The sequence below is a fragment of the Pristis pectinata genome, chromosome 13 (assembly GCF_009764475.1).
Source record: "Pristis pectinata isolate sPriPec2 chromosome 13, sPriPec2.1.pri, whole genome shotgun sequence".
Classification (NCBI taxonomy): Eukaryota; Metazoa; Chordata; class Chondrichthyes; order Rhinopristiformes; family Pristidae; genus Pristis; species Pristis pectinata.
In genome coordinates this window covers 39,383,896-39,406,084 of record NC_067417.1, presented here as the reverse complement: position 1 = coordinate 39,406,084, position 22,189 = coordinate 39,383,896, and the positions used below count along the sequence as shown (strand labels likewise).

The window sequence follows — 22,189 nt, the reverse complement described above, 5'->3', positions numbered from 1 at the left end:
TACATGCTAACTTACTGTGTTTCATATACTAGTATACTCAGATCCCTACGTATCACAACATTTTGTAGTTTCATTTCATTTAAATAATGATTTTCATTTTTTTCATTCTTCCTTCCAAAGTGGATAACATTAAACCACACTTTCCCCACATTAAACTGTGTCTGCTAACTTCTTGCCCACTCACATAATCTTTCCCTATTTCTCTGAAAACCTTTGTGCCCCCCTGTTACCAAGTTCTATAAAAAAAAGATGCTGTGGTAAACTAAAAGGATATTATCAAAAGTATGATGGTGTCAGATCAAAATAGGGAGTTGGGGGACAGAAAAAAATAACCTTCCAATCAGTCTAAGGTATTCTTTCTTGTAACTAACGAGAATTAATTTTGGTATTCTATTCACCTGGTCTTTTGACAGCCAGACCTTTCTTCTGCTGTGCTTAACATTCTCGAAATAGGTTCTTCCAGTTAGCATTCCTCTATTTAGTGTCCTTATCTCAAAATGTGAAAAACAAATGGCTTTTGCAAGCTTCATTTCGTGAAGAGAGGAGTGACATAGCGTGTTTCACCCAGTTCTACCATCCAATACCAAAATGACAATAGTCGATAACTTTTTGCAATTCAGGTTTCCCCAGGTCCAAGATGACTTCCTGAGTCACTAAATGCATTGTTATGACCTTCAAAAACTACAAGAACTTACAATCCAATAAGGAGAGGATTGGTGATTATTGAAAAGAGATCATGCGCGTGAACTCTGGCACCTTTAGTTTAAGAAATTATTCTGCAGGAAAGCAAGGATACTGGAAAGATTCTGGGGAAACTTGAATCTGGCTTTCATGTTATGGATCTTAACACCATTGAGGCTGCCAGCAACCATAGCTGGTTGAAAATTTAGCAATGTCAATGGTGCCATGATGATCAATACCAAGGCTACTTTCATCTAGAAATTAATTCTTGGCCAGCAGTATCAAATACGCAAGATAGAAGCATCACTGTACTTGGAATACTGGAACCAGAGACCAAAGCTCATATGCAATTATATTACATAGTTAACATGAGCAATGGAGGAGGAGTCTATTTCTCCCCCCCCCCCCTCCCCCCCCCCCACACCTCCATATCTTAAATAGGACTTTGGATATTGGACAGATTGAACTCATCTTTCAACAGTCAGACTAGATTGGGTTACAGTAATTAGTATTACCAGAAGTGGAAAAGACAAAGATTGGAAGCACACTCATTTTAGCTCACATATGATCCCATTAATTATTTGATTGTCTATACAAAGATTCCCTCTTTTTTCAATGATGAACAAGTAAAATTGCACATTTAATATCCATGACACAATATTTCCATAATTTGTTTAGATTCATTCACAATATTCCTAACCAGATAGTAATCTAATTCTTTGAAAGGATTAATCAACATAGCAACACTTTTAATATTTAGCAAAGGCACAAATTTATGTCACCTGTCTCCAGTCACGCTTGAATATATTTAAGTTTGTTCTTGTAGTTCATTCTGCTCTCATTGTGCAAAAGCATCACACCTGGGTCACGAGTGTAAAAGAGAAGAGAACAAAATGGAAACACATAACATTTTAACTGTTGGGTTTCTGCAGCAGGGAGTGGGATACAGGGAAGAAAGGGCTTGTACCTGGAAGACATACCAGCACAAAACCTGGGAGGATTCACCTCCCCCACCACCCATCTCATCTTGCTCCTCAGTATTAAAATTTTGAGGTTTACCCTGGAAAAGGTGGTTTTTGTCTTTGGGCCCCACTTCTCCGTAGTTGGAATAGCAGAGAAAGACAGGCTGCAAAAGCTTCAGGTAATTCTATACATTTAGTTAATTCATCTGAAGGAGCCTAAAATCCATCCACCATTTAATCATAGCAATTCTAGGATTGTTTCTGCCACCACTGTTGTAAACGTTGATTTCTATTTCTGTAAAGAATGCCCTGATAATCATCATAAAGTTGCCTTTTCCCAGATTCAGCCCATCTTCCCTGTGTTGATATCTTTGACATGCTGACATTTCAGTTTGGTTTTGGATAGGAATTCATAGTTCTGTTTGTTGCCCTGTTGCACACTGTATAATTGAGGTCTTCATCTTTCAGCAAAAGCCGTTGCTGGAGACAGGCACTGAAAGTATGCAACAGATCAGTCTTTCATAAAGAATGAGACTTAACATGTTGGATTTCCAGTGACTGTCAGCAAGTTGTTGGCTGAACTTGTTGAAGGAGATGCTGTGATGAATGTGAATCACTTAAACCTATAATTTATGCATCTTCAGGAACAGACATGGTAAATATATACCAGGCAGAAAAGGGTTGAGTTCTGTGATAACAGGTTGCAGATTCACATATCATGATGCAGTATTCAACCTAACTATTACCTGAAGTAATGGCTAGTAAAACAAGAAAAAACTCAGAAGTTTTGATGTTTTGGAAAGAATTCCTTTCAATTTTCCTAATCCATAGTAAAGTCTTCATGAAGCAGGAAACACTGGAACTTGCTGGTTCCTGCCTGCTGCCCAGAATTGCAGTCTGCACTTACTTGGGTAAGATGCGGATGGCCAATTCCGCTGGCCCTTAGTACCTGAGAATGGTGCAGTGAGATCTCAGTGACCTGAGAATGGTGCAATGAGCTCTCAGCGACCTGAGAATGGTGCAGTGAGATCTCATCTACCTGATAATGGTGCAGTGACCTGAGAATGGTGCAGTGAGATCTCAGTGACCTGAGAACGGTGCAGTGAGATCTCAGCGACCTGAGAACGGCGCAGTGGGATCTCAGCGACCTGAGAACGGTGCAGTGGGATCTCAGCGACCTGAGAACAGTGCAGTGAGATCTCAGTGACCTGAGAACGGTGCAGTGGGATCTCGGCTACCTGAGAATGGTGCAGTGGGATCTCATCTTTGAGCAGATGTCAGGAAGTATGATCCTGAGAAAGTGCACTGAAACCCTCCTGACAAAGGCAAAGCCAAGGGTGGAACACTGTTTTGTGTCAAAGCTGTGAAGCTCTAACAATTGCAGATATTTAAATACTATTAAAGTTCAAGTCAGTAATTAAAAGAACTACTTATTTTTGTAATACAACAAAATAAAGTTCAACCAAACACATGTCATCTGAAGCATTAACTTAACATAAAATATGTAATAATGACTTACCCTATTTCACAGGCTTAGAATCCCCATCTAAGTGAATAGCAGCTCCAGTTCTATACCATGCTTAGGATTGGGGAGGTAATCCTCTAGTGTAAAGCTGGAGAACTGCAGCAAGACTGGACCCCACTGCTGGAATCCACATGGAGCCCAGTGATGGAGCACAGTGACAGATTTACTTATCATTCAGCAAATCTACCAAGTTCTGTGTCGGCAAAACCGGTAGTTACCTTTGGAATCACTGGCAGCAATCAACAAAATCCAGCTCATTAATATTGTGGTTTTCCCATCTTTATTCCTCCTTCCTCTGGCACTGGAAAATATAAGGGTGCAGTTTCATGTTTCCATTATCCCTTGGAGGTCACTTAAGTTGGTATTCTTTGCAGCTACTTCACATAGTGGAATATCATTGATGAGCTTGATGCTTATTTGTTATCAGTTTCAGTATACCTTCCAGCATATATTTCTACATGCCAGTCAGGAGTATAAAGGTTGATGATTTCACTGCTTCTTAACCCATAGTTCTATCACACTCCCTAACATAGGATAACCAAACACACCAAATTCAGCACATTTCCATCTTCCTGAAGATACATTCCCCACATACAACAAGCAGCATTGTCACTAATGTAATGTCTTATTGAAGCAGTTAAGGGCCACTAATTATTATGTTTGCCATGGTAAAAATGATTTATTTTTCTACTTTACCTAGAGCAGCAATGAGTGACTAAATTATGATAGCCCCTAATGTGCAGAACACTGGAGCATTTAATGTTTTCTTTCTATTGGCCCTAGTTCCGGTTTTTGTAGAAGTTGACTCAGAAGATGAGGAAAAGGATAATCCTGCGAAGGTAAAAGAGCAGGAGGATGACGAGGGCATCACCTTCATGGCACGCACAGAGGATGAGAATTTACAAGAAAGAAAAATTTCAGGTACAAAATGGACTTGAAAACCAAAATAGACACACGCCCTGATATTTACAAGCAAGATCTAAGGGAGACCAGGAATGGATGAAGAATCTATCGAGGTCAGGTGTGGAGGACCTGGGAAATCATTTTCACTTTTTTGCTCTGTTTCTCCCCAGCTGGCAACCAAAATGACACCCTAGCTGGTGGCTGGTGAGGAGGTTCTACCATCAGAAAGGGAGTCAAGGCAGTGAAGAGAGGGATTGGCCTTTGGGGCTTTTGAATGGGAAGAGTGAGGCTGTAATCATCAGAGGGGCTCAAAAGGCCTGCCTGGCCCACAGGAGGTGCTGGTTAAGATGCATATTTTGTGAAACTGGCATTTCCCACAAACCTTTCCCTGTCAGATCACCCAAGTCCTGGGGAATCCATGCAGCAGCAATGAACTTTAAACCAAGTTTCCAATTGTATTGTGTGAGAGCCTGATTTAAATCCACCTCTCAATAACAAGACACTCAGACAGTATGTTATTCACTACCAAACAAAATGTAGCAAACACATCCATAATCAGTTAGAGGCACATTCTCCATAACTCCAATCGTTGTGTGCCTTTAATAAGGGCACATTACTGTGCACAATTTCTGGTGGTGATAAAGAGGTAAAACTGCCACAAAGTAGGAAAATGAAAGTTTATATAATTTATCTCTTCTGAGAGGCTGTTCTTCATGAAAATAGAATGTAGGAGTGAAATTAAAAGGGAAATTAGGAAAGCAAAGAGAGAACACTAAAAACTACCAACGGATAAAATCAAAGAAACTTGGAGGATATTTTACAAATATATAAAGAGCAAGAGGAGAACTAAGCAAAGAGCAGGGATTCTTAAGGACCAAAAAGGTAACCTTCATGTGGAAATAAAAAGAGGACGTGTGTAAAATTCTAAAAGAATAATTTGCGACTGTTTTTAAGGAGGACAATGATGATGTTGTATTTAAGGAGGAAGGACGTGAAATATTGGATGGGAGAAGCAAAGTAATAGGGGAAGTATTAAGGGATTTAGCATCTTTGAAAGAAGATAGATTTCCAGGCCTGGATGAAATATACTTCAGGATGTCAAAAGAAGCAAAGGATAAAATTGCTAAGGAACTCTGTCACTTGCAAATATACCGTATTTGCATAATAAAAGAGTGGACCATTCCTAACATTGTACCATTGGGGGGCAAAAAGGGCCAGGTTGTTTAACTTCTGTGGTATTAAATTTATTGGAATCAATTCTGGGGTACAATATAAACCTTAATTTGGAAAGGCACAGGTTAATCAAAGACATACAGCATGGATTTGTTAAGTGATGGTTGTGTCGGAATAATTTGAATTTTTTGAGGATTAATGAGAAGGGTTGATGAGGTTAATTTGTCCAAAATAATCTACCTAAATTTTAACCAAAGAATTTGGCCGTGTCCAAAATGACAGGTTGGTCAAAAAAGGAAAGGCACATGGCACCCAAGGAAGAATGGTAAATTGGATTCAGAATTGGCTTAATTGCAGTGAAGAAAGTGTGGCAGATGGATGTGTGGTTTTGTGACAGGAAGGCTGTTACAATTGGGGGTCCACAAGGCATGGTGCTTGGTCTCTTGCTATTTGTTATTTATATATTAATGATTTACACTAAAATTTGAGGGGCATGATAAGGATGTTTACAATGTTACAAAAATGGCTGCATTTGACTGGGAGGGGGAAAGCTTTAGATTATAGGAACATATGAACGGTCTGGTCATTTGGGAAGAAAATTGGCAAATGAAATATAATCTGGAGAAGGGTGAGATTATGCATTTGTGGAGTTTCAACAAGGCAAGGGTAAATACAATCAACTCCAGCGTATGAGAAGTGAGGAGGAACAGAGAGACCTTGGAGTGTATGTCCACAGACCCTTAAAGATAGCAGAACGGGTAGATAAAGTCATTAAAAAGACACAAGTGGGATATTCTCCTTTATTAGCTAAAGCATTAAAATTTAGGAGCAAGGATGTTATGATGGTATAGAATGCAGTGCTGGTTAACTCACTGTTCGAGTATTGTATGCAGTTTCAGTTTACCTTATCACAGCAAAGATATGCTTGCACTGGAGAAGGTGCTAAGGAGATTTATGTTGCAAACGCTGGAAAATTTTAGCTATGAGGAAAACTTGAAAAGACTGGGATTGTTTTCTTTGGAATAGAAGAGGTTTGCTTGAGGTGTATGAAATTGAAAGGAGTTTGGTTAGAGAAAGGAGGAGCAACCTATTTCCCTTAGCAAAGTGGTCAAAAAACGGAGGGGATTGGTTTAAAGTAAATGGCAGAAGGGTCTGTTGGGAGATATGGGTTTTTTATTTCACCTCGAGAGTGGTAGGGGTCTGGTGCTCATTGCCTGAAAGGGTGATAGGGGCAGGAAACTCCATTACATTCAATGAGTGCCTGGACTTGTGCACTTGAAAAGTTCTGGCCTCTAGGGTTACAGATCAAGTGCTGGATGGGTGGGATTAAGCTAGCTAGCTGTTTCTCAATGAACGCAGGCACAATAAGGTAAATGGCATCCCTCTGCGTCATAAATTTTCTGTGATGCTATGGGTACTAAGTTGCAACAAAAAGACGCCTCATGGTCTTCAGGGAATCAGGGGCAATCACGTTGACTGATTCAAATGGTATATTCATTATCCATAAGAATTTTTCTTATTCATCAACAAAGCTGTGTAATAAACCTTGTGGGGTGGGATTGGAGATAATTTTATTCACGCCAGATATTCCATTGTAAACCTATTCTTTCCAAAAGCAGTTACAATTTCTGTTAAACTGAGCATACTGAAAATATTTTCACCAGGATCCCATTCAGAATGGATATGCCTGTTTCACTCCCAAATGTGAAAGCAGAGATTTTTATTTATAACTTGTACCACACCATCTCCCATCATTCCTTCACTGTCTTTTGTCAGTCTTCATATGTGAGGTTGAACCACATGATGCACACACACAGTTCCTGCCATGTCGTAATTAAGTTTCCTCATTAAACTCTGGAATTCAGTTTTCCTATGGCTACAACTAATCACTTTGCCGCTGTCGTCAGTCATCAAATTTTCAAAATGGTGACAATAGCAACAAATAAATGTCTCAAAACCTCCTGATTCACCATTTGTTAAAGTGTGCAAACAAGTCTGAAGCATCGGCCATGAGGTGCATTCAAAACATTCCCAACTTTGAATTTTAATTTTGCTTGTGATTACCTCCGGGAACAGATACTAAACAGTAACAGACTGTTGGATTTATTCAGGTGCTGTGGCCGCAGAACTGGGCTCTGTGTTTCTATTGTTTCACCACTGTGTGTACTTCCAGTTTTCTCTGCAGATCATGAGGACAAGTTCTTGATGTAATTCTCACTGTGTGGTAAATCAGTTAGCCTGGTGACACAAGTGTCAGTTGCCAGGGAGAGGGTGGGCAGATCATGACATCATTCCTCATGATCCACCTAGGGCCATTTGTTGACCACATGCAGAGAAGCTGCTATTCATAAGCAGGAAGACCCAGGCCCAACCCACCCTTCCCACAAGCCCCCCCCCACCCCCCCCCAACCTGAACCATTTAAAGGGATCATTGATTTGTTGGTGATTGATCTAAAGAATAGTAGTTTGGAGGGAAGTGTGGAATTTGACATTGTCAGAACTAGGGAAAGTTTCTAAAATCTTCAAAGCGTGTGGTGACTGGGTTTTGGACTCTATCATTGACTACTGCACCTTTGTCCCGCCTGAGAACATTGTTGGCCATTTCTCTGAACATTTAATGCGATGGGGAGAAAGAGGACAGAGCCCCAAGGAAGGGGGAATCAGCTGGGAGAGTGAAGAGGAGGGCAAAAAGGTCATTGAGCAGAAGGTTCTGTCCTCAGCATCAGTCGTCCTATTTGCACCCCTGTGATGAATAATGCCTGTGAACGCTCTGCTTGAGTAATGAGTTGCTGACCTGGACCTGCCACAAGTTACAGCCACAATGGCGCCCACATAACCATGCAAGGGCTGCCCTGCCTGTGCTTATTATGTGACGGACCATCAATTTCTTTACTCCTGGGTTCTTTCCAGATTAGTGCTGGGGACATTAGCAGTAATTCTTCATTGTACCATACTGCCACATGCGAATTGGAATTAGAATTGGTTTATTATTGTCACTTGTACTGAGGTACAGTGAAAAACTTGTCTTGCATACTGTTCATACAGATCAATTCATTACACAGAGCATTGAGGTAGTACAGGGTAAAACAATACAGAATGCAGAACGAAGTTCAACAGCAACAGAGAAAGTGCAGTGTCGGTAGACAATAAGGTGCAAGGTCATAACAAGGTAAATTATGAGGTCAAGAGTCCATCTTGTTGTACTAGGGAACCATTCAATAGTCATAACAGCAGGATAGAAGCTGTCCTTGAGCCTGGTGGTATGTGCTTTCAGGCTTTTGTATCTCTGCTCAATAGGAGAGGGGAGAAGAGAGAACGTCCGGGGTGAGTGGGGTCTTTGATTATGCTGGCTGCTTTACCAAGGCAGCAAGAGGTAAAGACAGAGTCCATTGATGGGAAGCTGGTTTCCATGATGTGCTGTGTCCACAACTCTCTGCAGTTTGTTGCGGTCCTGGGCAGAGCAGTTGCCATACCAAGCCATGATGCATCCAGATAGTATGCTTTCTATGGTGCATCGATAAAACTTTGTGAGTGTCAAAAGGGACGTGCCGAATTTCTTTAGCTTCCTGAGAAAGTAGAGGTGCTGGTGAGCTTTCTTGGCTGTGGCATCTATGTGATTGGACCAGGACAGGCTATTGGTGATGTTCATTCCTCGGAACTTGAAGCTCTAAACCCTCACGATCTCAGCACCATCGATGCAGACAGGAGCATGTGCACCGACCCCCTTCCTGAGGTCAATGACCAGCTCTTTTGTTTTGCTTTGCTAGGGAGGTTATGGAGGCTATCTACTTGAGATTGATGGGGGCACTGTACTCAAAGAGAGGACATCCCATCTCCTTGAGCAGAGAGCAGTAGCCAACATGTGTGTGGAGCTTCTCAGAATTGTGGGCTTCCTTGAGGTGCAGAATGGTATTGACAGCACCCATGTCATCTTGAGGACTCCACATTGAAAATCCAGAGTGTACTCCACCCTCGAGTGGTCTCAGCTCTTCAGTATCCAGCCAGTCAGTACTCAGATCATGTGTGATGATATGCTCAATCTGAGGAGCTCTCACAACACTTGCATCTTGCCCTGGTCCACTGTGCCATCTATCATCCTGCCATGAAACCAGACCAGCAAATGTCTGCATGATGACAAGGGTTGTCCTTTGTCCCAGTAGCTACGGAAATTTAAATTCAAGTAATTAAATAAGAATCAGAATTTTTTTAAAAGGCTGGTCTCAACAACAGTAGCAATGAAACTACTGAATTGTTTAAGAACCCATCTAGAGAAGGAATTCTACCATCCTCATCCAGTGTGGCCAATATGTGACTCCAGACTCACCCATGTGCAGTTCAGGGCCAATTAAGAAGACAATAAATGCTGGCATTGTCAGTGATGTGCACCTCCTGTGAACAAATAAACACATGAAAAAGTTATAGCCACAAAAGTACAATGAAGGAGGCAGCTTCACACAAAAAGGCAGAATTCTCCATCAGTAAGCAATGTCCTGCCATCCTCAACCCAGTCGAGCCAAAGAAGTGACCACCAGACACTGGGGGATGGTTGGGTCTGCAAGTGTTGAATTGGAGCCAGCCACCACTTCCATGCCATTTTGAAGGACTCCCAAGCTCGTCACAAAGCCACATACATGGTTGGAGTTGGCACCAGCAAACTCCTTCACACAGACCTGGTGGTCGTTGTGCACTGAAAAGCCAAGAACTGCAGTTGTGGGGAACTTACAATAAAACCAGAAAATGCACACCACTTGTGGAGAGAGAAAAATGGGTACTTCTTATGTGTTCCTTTAAGTAGCAGGCGCCTCCTTCATTGTGGTTTTGCTGCCTAGCGTTTTTTTGTATTTATTCATTCACTGGAGGCGGACATTGCTGTCCAGGTTGGCCATATGGTCACACACTGGCTGTTTATTTGAAGGACTGAGGCCCTTTGAGGGTGTAGTGCACCGTGGATTTTGATTGGAGTCCTCAAGGGGATGTACAATAAATCATGTTTCAAGAATTCTGGATACTAGTTCAGTAACTTAGCCACTGCAGTATACTGCCATTCCCTGCAGGTGACACTCCCTGGCCATCTGGGGGGTCTTGGCTGCTGAAGGGGGAGAGATGTAAGGTGAGGGTTATAGTGAAGAGGAGGGAAGCAAGTAAGAGGTGAGTGCTTACATCTTCTGCAGCTTGAAAGGAGAGGGAGGTGAGAAGGAGCATTGACTATGAACATTTCACCATCTCGAACATATCTGTGCTGCCGCTGTCCACAGGCTGTGCAGGACGTTCCAACGATGAGCGGCCCTCCAATTACTGGTGGCACTCTGATCTCTGGGTGATGCCTTCTCCAGTCTGTTGCAATTGAATAACTGGCAATGTATAAAATCTGTGAGATGTGAACGTGAAATTTGGAGTAAAAGTAAGCATGTGAAGTTGATGAGGGGGTGGGGAAGGGGCATCTGAATGTTAGGTCCCAGCCTTGATGGAGAGAGATTGTCGGTAGGCAAGTGATGGAGGTGTATTGTATATCTGACTGGTGGTACAGTTTTTGAGAAATGGGAATTGGTAATGTTTACACAATCCATGACTATACTTGTGAATGCCAATGCATACACATGCTTGGATCCTTGCTCTCGATATTAACCTCACCGTCATCTCTTCCTCCTGTCACTTAACCATGTCCTGGGGGAGCTTCCTAACCTTGCGTTGGAAGAGGACTTATTCTTCTCATCCCTACCAAGGCCTTCAGAGCTATGTCTGAAGGTAAGGTTTCCCTGTCTCACCTGTAATCTGCCATGGCTTCCAGCAAGCTTTCAAACTTATTGAAAGAGTTGTCCCCATCAGTTACAGCCACATGGTACTTCTTTTTTAGGAGCTGCAGGCTTTAATCAGCTCTTACAAGCTTCATTTGCTGCTTGTCAACTGTGAAATTTGTCCACTTGGATATGTGCTAAGGTAATAAATAGTAGAGTTAAACCTAACTAAATCTTGAGTTTGGAGCACAACTTTTGTCCGAGTCTTATGCCATATCAAAAGGACACAGACTAATCATGCTTCCCTATTCCAGCACACGTTTTCCAGCACTTTCCAATTTATAGCACGACCATCAATTAACTTTGCATTTTTTGTTTTCTATCAAGTAACAGGTCTCACATTTTATTTTCTGATGTTAAGTTCTTCTGAGGATAACTCAAATCTTGTTTTAGTCACTAGCCAAATCAGTGATGACACTGGCACAGAATCGGACATTTGCAAGAAGGATCCACCTTGGAAATTTCAAAATGACGAACCCATCCTTTCACAGAGTGCTCAGCTAGTGCGGCCCGGTTACATTCATCTCCACGAGATCAGAACTAATTCAGCAGACTCGCAATTGTCCTCTGAAGCAAAAGAGCAACAACAAACAAATCAACAGTAAATAATGCAATTATCGATTACTTCCTTCTGCTGGTCCTCCATTATTTTCACCTTCTTTCTTTTCTTCAGTCTGGAATATTTACACTTTCTTTTTTCAACTCTAAGATATAAAGTGCAATAGTCTGAGCCATTATCAACTTTAAAAAGTAGAGCATGTTTGCATCTATATATCTGTTCGCTGATTTCTAAGCAGGCTATTAAAGAAAAATGTAATTTAATTCACAGAGACATTGAATCTGATGTTATACGTACAGATTCCTCAGATATCCTGCTAGTGACACAGAATTGCAAATGCAGTTATTTTTACTAAAATGAAGACCTCTCTGGACTCACTAATGGTTTGTATACTGGTCCAGTGAGAAAGGATGCAATCATCTTTTCATTATGCTATATTTTTAAAAATATTTTAAACATGCGAGTTTTATTAATGTTCAAGCCACAGTTACATTGCCAGTTGGTGTGAGACCCCTTGTTGAAATTGAAAATTGCTGCAATATAACTAAAGCCTAGTATAAAAATGTAATTTAAAAGTGCAAAAGTGATCCTATGGAAATATCACAATATTTAATAAACCAGCCACATAGGGAGCACAGATTTGCAAATACTTTTAATTTCCTTGGTGTCTATGGCAGCCTCAAAGGAAAAAAACCTACACTGACCAGAGATGTCAGTAACAGTTTGTAAGATCAAGTTCAAGCAACAGCAGGTACCTTCCCTGAATGGCACAGCTGGGGCAGAAGGATGGTGCCAGATAGAAATAAGAGGGATGAGCAGTACTCATGGAGTGAATACAAGTGCAAGCATGAGCTGGTGGACTGGAGAGCAAATTACCCACAGAGCTCACACTAGGGGAGGAAAAGAAAAATGGAACATGTCATCATGCATTGAGGTAAGGGGGGGGGGGGGTGGAGGAGGAGGGGGGGAATGGCAGCATGACTGAAGGGGAAAGAGAAAGGTGAATGATGTGAACTGAGGGACGATGAGAGCCATTGTGAACCGAGGGATGAAGTGCGATAGTGTGGAGAGAGAGATGAAGTGAGAGAGTGCGAACTGAGACGTGAATGGTGAGGGGAGCCAGAGTGGACTAAATATTGAAGGGTACTAGTTTTTGGAGGCATAAGGGAAGGGCAACTGGAAATCACATAAAAAAGGAGAACAAAGTCTTTATCCCACTGCATGAACCGAATGTGGCCCTTTAGGAAAATTTAATAATGAGATTCAATGACTACTTGCAATGCATATCCCTAATAGCAGGTAATTGCTCTTCAAGGATATCAAAAAAAAACCAAACAACTTTTGACTGTTATTATATAACTCATAGAATATTTTGTAGCCTGTAGTTTAACTTATGACAATTTTATGCACACGTGCATTTCCATGTCATAAGTTTATCCTCATACTGTTTGTATCAGTTTTTTTGAAGCTGCTGATTTCTGTGTTTGTCCATGCAGGGGCATGGGCTGGATCACAGAAGCAGCTCAGGCCAGCACTGCTGTTTCATTCTAATATTTCAATCAGCAGTCAGAGTGGGAACTTATGGTATTCAATCTGGAATGTTACCTGCAGTGCACAATCCAGTATATGAATGAAGCAGGGTCAGCTATAAGCAGTAAGAAGCTCTTTTTAAAAAAGTAGCTGGTGTAGTGAGTTATGAGAGTAGTTGAAGATTCCCTGGGGAATTTGGAATGATAGAACCATAGAAAAACTACAGCACAGAAAACAGGCCAATCGGCCCTTCTAGTCTGTGCCGAAACATTATTCGGCTAGTCCCATTTACCTGCCCCCAGCCCATACCCCTCCAGACCTCTCTTGTCCATGTATCTATCCAATTTACTCTTAAAAGTTAAGAGCGAGCCCGCATTTACCACATCAGATGGCAGCCCATTCCACACTCCCACCATTCTTTGAGTGAAGAAGTTCCCTCTAATGTTCCCCCTAAACCTTTCCCCTTCCACCCTAAAGCCATGTCCTCTCGTACTTATCTCTCCTAATCTAGGTGGAAAGAGCCTACTTGCATTAACCCTGTCTATGCCCCTCATCATTTTATAAACCTCTATCATATCTCCCCTCATTCTTCTCCGCTCCAAGGAATAAAGTCCTAACATGCTCAATCTTTCCTTATAACTCAACTCCTAAAGACCCGGCAACATTCTTGTAAATCTCCTTTGCACTCTTTCAATCTTACTGACATCCTTCCTGTAGTTCGGCGACCAGAACTGTACACAATATTCTAAATTTGGTCTCACCAATGACTTATACAACCTCACCAAAACATTCCAACTCGTATACTCAATACTTTGATTTATAAATGCCAGGATGCCAAAAGCCTTTTTTACAACCCTGTCTACCTGTGGCTTTACTTTCAGGGAATTATGTATCTGAACTCCCTTTGTTCCTCCGCACTCCTCAGTGCCCTACCATTTACTGTGTATGTCCTCCCTTGATTTGTCCTTCCAAAATACAACACCTCACACTTGTCTGCATTAAATTCCATCTGCCATTTTCTGGACCATTTTTCCATTTGGTCCAGATCCCTCCGCAAGCTTTGAAAGCCTTCCTCACTGTCCACTACACCTCCAATCTTAGTGTCATCCGCAAACTTACTAATCCAATTTACCACATTATCGTCTAGATCATTGATATATACCACAAACAACAATGGCCCCAACACAGATCCCTGAGGCACACCACTAGTCACAGGCCTCCAATCTGAGAATGATGGATACAATGTGGGATGAAGCTGCTTCTTAGCAGCATGGAGTGACTATTCATTAACTCCTTGAAGTGATGGTCAGATTGCAGGTGAATGAGCATCCTGATTATGAATAATTTTATTCATTATTAATCCATTAATTGTGAGTAAAAGTGTTTAAGATAACTCAGAATGATCCAATGATTTATGTAAGAATGCAACACTTTACAGGGAGCAACCTGTTGGTTCGATGAATGCCGCATTTAGAAAAAAAAAGTGATTGTAGTTTTTAATTTACTCCTTTGAAATTAGGACAAAGTGGATGCTGAAGTTGTGTTTCCCTTAAAATGTTCCTTGTCGGACAGCAGAATTGTGTGTATAATCTATGAGAAAGCTTGATGACTGAACATTCCAACTGGGAGAGTGGCACCTAGGAGCAGGCAGAATTAGATCCTCACATTTCAGCTCAATTCTTCTGTGCGGCAGGTTGCAGAAAGTGCAAGTGGATAGCAAACAACAGGGCTTCTCGTTGGTGTGTGATGGGTTTCGACCTATTAAACGATGAGAAAGAAACAGAGGATCAGAAGAAAAGGGAATAGGGTGAATGAATGTGGAGAGGATTAATAAAGACAAGATAAGGAAAATTGGATTAAGGGAGGGAGGGGAAAAAGAGACAATAGTAAAAAAAATTGCAAAAGCACTAACAATTACTACCTGCAGAAAAGAGTCAGTAGTTCCACTGTCTCTTTCAAGGTGAAGTATGCATTGCAGGAACATTAATCTCAATATTAAAAAGGCCTGCAGGCAGTTAAATATTAGCCCTAATTTCTGCAGATAGTTTACTGGGTAATTAATGTGTGAGTGCAGCAATTGCTTTAAATTCATGAGAAAGTTGAGGGTAATTTGTTGCTTAAGTGAGGATAACTAACAGTGGACCAGTGCAAAGTCCAGCAATTTCTGGTGATTTGCGACACATAAGGTAACTTTCCCTCATCATAAATCAATGGACAATTTATTCATTAAGATCACAGGACCATTAAACTTGCTCTTATTTTGCTTTTGAAGCTTTGAACTGTATTCAAGTATATACCAGGTATTGGTAACAACTTGAATTTTTTAATCTCCTTGTTATCATGAAACACAGTGATGGTCTCTCCAGAAACTCTTGCTTGCTAAATTTTAATTTGCTCCAAGTTGACTTGAACTCTGCAACTATTAATTTTCATCTTCCCAGCACCTTTATAGCAAATCTTGCGCTGCCTTTACTCTCATGCTGTTGTGCATTTAAAGTATTACAGTAAATGTATTTTGAAAATATATACCTTAGGATGCATATATATACCTTTTTAAATGTTATTAAAATATACTATTTTAAACTTGTATATCTCAGGTAATTCTGAATATCTTCAAAGCCCAAGCATTATCCCACTATCTCCTACTTGTGCTGAGAAAGAGCTTCCCTGGAAAGGTGACACAAGTAACCTTTCAGCCTGTGTCTCTTTGGAAACTACCAAGATTGTGCCAGTCGACTTGCAATATGCCTGGAATCGCAGCATGTCATCGCTCGAGAGCCTGGTCTCACCTACCATGTCTGATGTAGTGTTTCAGCCAAGGACCTTGAATTTCATGCTGGAGGAACACACGGCTTCAGCACAGCATTGCGTCCATTTCCAGTTTCCTGATGTTTGTACAGCTGGCGAAAGGAGTGCTGATGAGGACACCGTTGAGTTTATTCAGCAGCAGGAGCTGCAGCCACTGATGTCTGCTGAAGGTGATAGCAGACCAGTTCCGTCAGCTGGGTTTGTAAGTACCAGATGGTCTGCTTCATTCCACAGACCTTCCTATGTCTCAGCACTGAAATCTTTGGTTACCTCAACACAATACACCACTAAACAATCTGAGAAGTCTGGTAATAAACAGACAGAACTTTAATTTTATTTCATGCAAGAAAGATGAATATAAGTGGACCATAACATTTTAGTTTCATATACCACTGAATATGTGCTTTGAAATACTGGAGAATCTTAAGCCATTTTGAGGCTAGTAATTATGTAGAAATGTTAGCAAACAAATATATATTGTATTATTTATGTGATTTAAAGTTGTTAATACTGTTACGGAGATGAAAGCATTTGATCTTCAGATTTGAATGCTGTGGAGAGATTTCCTTGACATGGTTACTCAGAGTGCAGAATCGTTTACAGTTCTGTGTGACCCTTTTCTGGGCAGTGGTGGGGAGGGTGAGGAGGTTGCAAGGCAACTGCCTCAAGCAGATGGAATTATATAATGGGACAGTCAAAGAATGGGACAAACAAGAAAGAGCTGCTGACTAACCATTCAGGGAGGTCAGAGATTATAGTCTTCCCCATCATATCTAGCTATAGGGAGACTGATTTGATTTTTTTTTGGATGGGAACCTTTTGTATAAAATCAGAATAAAAGGACATTGCTCTAACGGAATATGTAATTATCCTTCTATCGACTTATTACTCACATTTTGGCAATGGGCAGTTTGGAAGTAAATAATGAGTCTGCACCACAAGAAGGCATTGTCTCCTTTTAATATTTTGAATACAATGGAGCTCCTTAGGTGAGAATCCACCCTTATAAACAGAGCATAGGCTAATCCCAGAGCTCTACCTACTTAAGGAGAAATTGTATTCGGTACTGAGGGAGAAAATTGTTGACAGTAGGAAAGCAACAATGGAGTGGTTTGGTGCCCAAAAATTGCAAATGGAATTCAATCCAAAGAAATGTGATGTAATGCATTTTGAGAGGGCAACTAAGGCAAGAGTGTGCACCATAAATGGTAGAATCCGTTGGAAATATCATTATTCTTGAACATTTAACTTTCTTTTCACCATACAGATGTTGCATGACCTACTGAATATTTCTAGCACTTTTATTTTTTTTTAAAGATTTCCAGCATTAGCAGTATTTTGCTTTAGGGTACAGCCATTCTTTTATTTATAAAAGGCAAGTATTCCTGGAAAATATTTTACTGATCAAGATTTCATCAATTGGAAACGCTGGGCGAAAAATCTTAATGGGTATTTTGATACTTGCCATAGATGGAGAGTGCTGTGCTATTTGTTATTACAAAACATATGTTTGTAAGTTGAAGATACTGTATGTACCCCAAAGAATCAATAGCATTATAGGGAAAATTCATAATTTAAACATTTGTACATTGAGGAATATCCGTACTAAGAATTGTAAAAGAACAGAATGAATGTCCATAAATTCATGAAGGTAGATATAATGGTAAGGAAAGCATTGGGGTTACCTGCTTTTATTGGCTGAGGTACTGAATACAGTAGTGAGGATTTCATGCTAAAATTCTATAAAACACTGGTTAAGCCACAGCTAGAGTAGTGTATACAGCTCTGATTCCAACCTTTCATGCATAAAGGATCTGACAGGACCAGAAAAGGTGCAGAGGAGATTTACAAGGATATTGCCAGAGTTTGAGAAATTTAATTATGAGGAAAGATTGGCAAGGCTGAGGTTTTTTCTGGAGCCAAGGAGACTGTGAGGAAACTTTATAGAGATATTCAAAATTATGAGACTTGGGGCGATCTGGAAGGACGTTAGCCACAACGTCAATAATTAGGGTACGTAGTTTTAAGTTAACGTAGAAACATTAAAATGGAGCTGGGGAATTATTTTTTCCACTGACCTTTTTGGTTGACAAGAATATGATCAAGGAACTATCTCTTTTGTATTGTGAATTTCTATGATTGAAATGTGTTTTATTATACCCTTTTCTGCATTATGTTTCATTAATTCATCAGTTTTGCCTTTTAGTGCAACCTTTATACATTTTGGATCTATTTCCTGTCTTTACTATTCTACATTATTCCTGACTGCTCTTGGATTTGATGTTCCACCATGCAGGTTAGTATTACTTTGGGGTTCTGACTGAGATGAGGAGGATGAATTAATGAGGGATCAACAAATGAGGTGCAGCAGCCACTAACGTATTAATGTCTGACCATCATCCACCCACTTACCCCAGTGATTACCATTCAAGAAAAATATCTTCACACATCAGCAAGCCCTTGTATTGTCTCTGCTTCTGAAAAATTGTGGTTTCTGCTCTGTTATTGGCATAGACCTAAAGAAATTGGTAGAAGGATTAATGAGGAAAAAACGTTTCACCCAGAGAGTGGTAGAAATCTGGAACTCTCTGGCTGAAAAGGTGATGGAATATATGAACACCAATATCGAAATGGTGAGAGATTGAAGTGCTCTGGGAAGGCGAGAGATCTGGGTGTCCAAGTCTGGTTCACAAAAGACTAGTCTGTAGGTAGAGCAAATAATTAGGAAAACTAACAGTGAACAACCATTTATTTCCAGGGGAATTGAATACAAAAGTAGTGAGGTTATGCTTTAGTTATGTAGGGTTTTGGTGAGACCATGTTGAAGTACTGTGTACAGTATTGGTCATCTTATTTAAGGAAGGATGTAAATGCAATGGAAGCAATTCCAAGGTTTACCAGCCTGAAAGCTGGAATGGGCAGGTTGTTTCATGAAGAGAAGTTGATCATTAATTATTAGTAGCTCAGATTGCCATAGAAGCACAATCTGGATGCAGTTATGTGTGGATTTCCAAACCCTTCTAACATCTGGGGACCTTACTGCCCAGTTCCCGAACTCACTGCAGGCTGTCCAAATGCCTTTTAAAGTTCACTGAGTGTGCTTAAACGAACAGGAAGTTATTTTTTAGCATTTAGCTGTAGATGTATTCATGAGTGTTTCAGTGTTGGCATGACTGCCAATTATCCACTGCTGAAGACATCATTATAGCAATGACTGGCCACAAATGGTGAGTCAAGGACCTTGGGGTAGGAGACAAAGGTATGCCCGTGTCAGGAGAGCCTGTTCCCACATTGTTTTCAGAGACAACACATCTAAACTGTTCTCTCTGATACACAATGTTTTTGCAGGCTCAGATTTTCTCTTCTCTTCATGGAGTTCAAGTATTTTTACACTCAACTCCCTTTCCAAGTAGCTGGAAAGCTGCAGCTACTTTCAGTCATGTCTCCCAATTTGCTGCTCACTGCAGCATCAAAGGCCTCACTCTGGTACTGTGTTCATATGAAGATCAGTTCATCAATTTCAGTTGCGGAACAGCTGGAATATTGGGCAGTGGGATTTGCCACCACTGCTGCTTTCCTCAAGTGCAACAAATGTGGACATACTCATATACCCATTATGGCTCACTTTAATAAACTGCATCTTTTCCTTAACTGGAATGCTTTTCACTCCCACAATGTTCAGGTCATTATGCATCATCAGAAGATTTTCTTTATGGTCAATGCAACATAGGCAGAAAATATATGTGATGCCTTCATCCTGAGGGGATCAACCTGCCTGTTATTTTCAGCAGCCAACACTGCCCGAGCACTAGATCCTGCAGGGACAAAGCCCACTCACTATTTCCCTTGCTTAAAATGCCTGTTCAGAGCTGCAGCCAAATACCAGGCAAGAACTAGCATCATTGAGGAAAATGCAATAGGTCATTTGAAAATACAATTGCTGTGCCTGCATCAGTCCGGGGGCACCCTCTGTTATATTCCCAGTAGATGTGGAGACTTTGTTGTCATGTGTTGTATGCTGCACAACCTTGCTATTCAGAGACAGCAGTGGTACCAAAGGAAGAGCAGCAAGTCGACCCATAGTCTGAAGGACATGAGGCACAGGCTGAAGAACAGCAGGAGCATGTGGTCCAGGAGAACGAGAACAGCAACCAGGCAGAAATGCCAGCAGAACACCACCAGTCTTGACTCTCAGCAGAGCAGAAAAGTGAGCATTGACTCCCTGGGCAATGAGGGACTCCTCAAAAGAGATGCGTTTCTCCAAGCAGTTTGCAAATTGAGAGTACACAATCCAGGCAAAGTGATCCTCGCTGTACTGGAATCATTAACACCAGCATATTTCCACACATTCTGTGAATTTGTGTGTCTCATGGTGCTGGACTCTTAAGGTGTTGCTGTGGGATGTCAGATACAATGACACACTCTTTTCATCATGATCACCATCCTGCTCCTCCTCTCCATTTAAAGTCCCTTTCTTTTCCTCCTGATGCATGTGATCTGTTGAGGTGCTTCTCCTTGTAAAGGCAAAACAGAAGGTAATTGCTTTTGTGAGCTGTGATCAATCCAACTTTCCAGTGATGCAGCAGTTTAAATGGAAATGATGCTGTTTACTGTATATCCAGTTACAGTGGTTGTGGTAATCACAATGAAACATTGCAAGTAAGCATACCTGGAGGACGGCAGGAAGCACTTGTTCCAGACAGGTTTTGTTTTTGTGTGTGTGTTGGGGAGTGGGGAGAACAGCAAGTAACAGCAATCTTAATATTACTGAAGAGCTCATCTAGATGTACCTTGTTACATCATAAAATATTTCAACATTCTCACTCCCAGACAATGTCTCCCAGCCTGTAATTATGGTGGCTCTGGCAAGTCTCTTTGGCATTCCTCACTCCCATCTCCCCACACTCAGTGCCTTCCTCCTGGCATTTATTTCACACACCAGAACTTCAATGCCTATTGTTGAAAATCTAGGAGGGTTCTTCATCCTTCCTGCAACCAATCTCCCATTAATGTCAAACAAATTGTGTGTTGTTGCTATCTGGCTGCCATGCGGAGTGTGCGCAACAAATTATTTACAGCTGTGTTAAATTGGTTGACGCATTCTATTAGGAACCACAAGCTCCTGTTTTAGTGCAGGATTCTGTGTACAAAATGTTACAATGCTTTTACGAATTTTTGCGGAGAAACTGAATGAGTGGTCACCCTGTGTCCAGCACATGTTCGTGGCACCAAGAAAGAGTGAAATCCAATTTCTAGGCAGGGAGGTGGCAATGCTCTCATCAGAAGAAAAATATGTCTTCCATTCATGGCTCTGGATTCCACTTAAAACCCCATAAATGATCAAGAAGTGTTGTAACCACCCTGGCATCTGTTGAATTTGCACTGATGCTACCTCCACTTATAAGGTTTAGACACAATAAAATATGGGTTAAAAAACCTAATGTTTATACACAGTGCTTAATATTCTAAATTAAATGTTTATTCTGGTTGCTGACCATCCAACTCCCTTCAAAACAATATGTATGTAGAAATGAGGAGCACAATTACTTTCACTTTGTTCCTGATACCAGCACACCTCTTGTCTACAGCCAGGTGCAGTAATCTGTTTGGCTGCTGTGACTTGTTTGGCTATACACCTCAATTTAACAGCCCTCTTTCTTGTTGCACATTATGAAACAGGACTTCCAAATTTTAAGCCTTGAAGGAAATTTTGTTGCCCACATAACTCCATTTGTGCCATTGATAACAATTTCTGTTCACTTCTCTTGCACCCATACCTGCTGCCCTCCCTTGAACTATTCATTGTCAATTGCCAAAGGGACATTGACCACCTTGATTTCTCTACTTCCCTCACCCACTCCAACATACCCCCTTCTGATTGTGCAGCACTCCACTCACTGCAAACCAGTACAGATTTTGTTATCAAATCCACAGATAAGGGCAGTGATGTGGTCTGGTGAAATGACCTTTCCCTTGCAGAGGCCAAACATCAGCTCTAAGACACAGCCTCATATCTCCCTCTGGACCATGAGCCCACCAACCAACTTAAAGCTATTGTCTGCCCTACTGTTACAGATCTCAGTTTATCAGATCTTCCCTCTAACTTGGTCGTGCCCTAATCTTGCACTGCCTGTTTCGGCCTCCTGGCTGAGATCCACAAATAGGACTGTTGCAGTAGACCTATTGTTTCAGTTTGCTTGTTCCCTATCAAACTTATTTCTTCCTGCCTTGATTCAAACCTGTACCCTCTGGT

At 41.1% G+C, this 22,189-nt stretch overlaps 1 protein-coding gene across 1 annotated transcript in view; it reads left to right on the top strand.

Annotated features, from left to right (window-relative positions):
- Positions 1 to 16,267, top strand: part of slc9a5 (solute carrier family 9 member A5) — a 170,605-nt gene extending 154,338 nt beyond the window's left edge. The window contains exons 15-16 of the mRNA XM_052028713.1: positions 3,952 to 4,089; positions 15,726 to 16,267. Coding sequence (XP_051884673.1) covers positions 3,952 to 4,089; positions 15,726 to 16,267 — 680 coding nt within the window. The remainder of the gene's footprint in view (positions 1 to 3,951; positions 4,090 to 15,725) is intronic.
- The last annotated feature ends 5,922 nt before the right edge of the window (positions 16,268 to 22,189 follow it).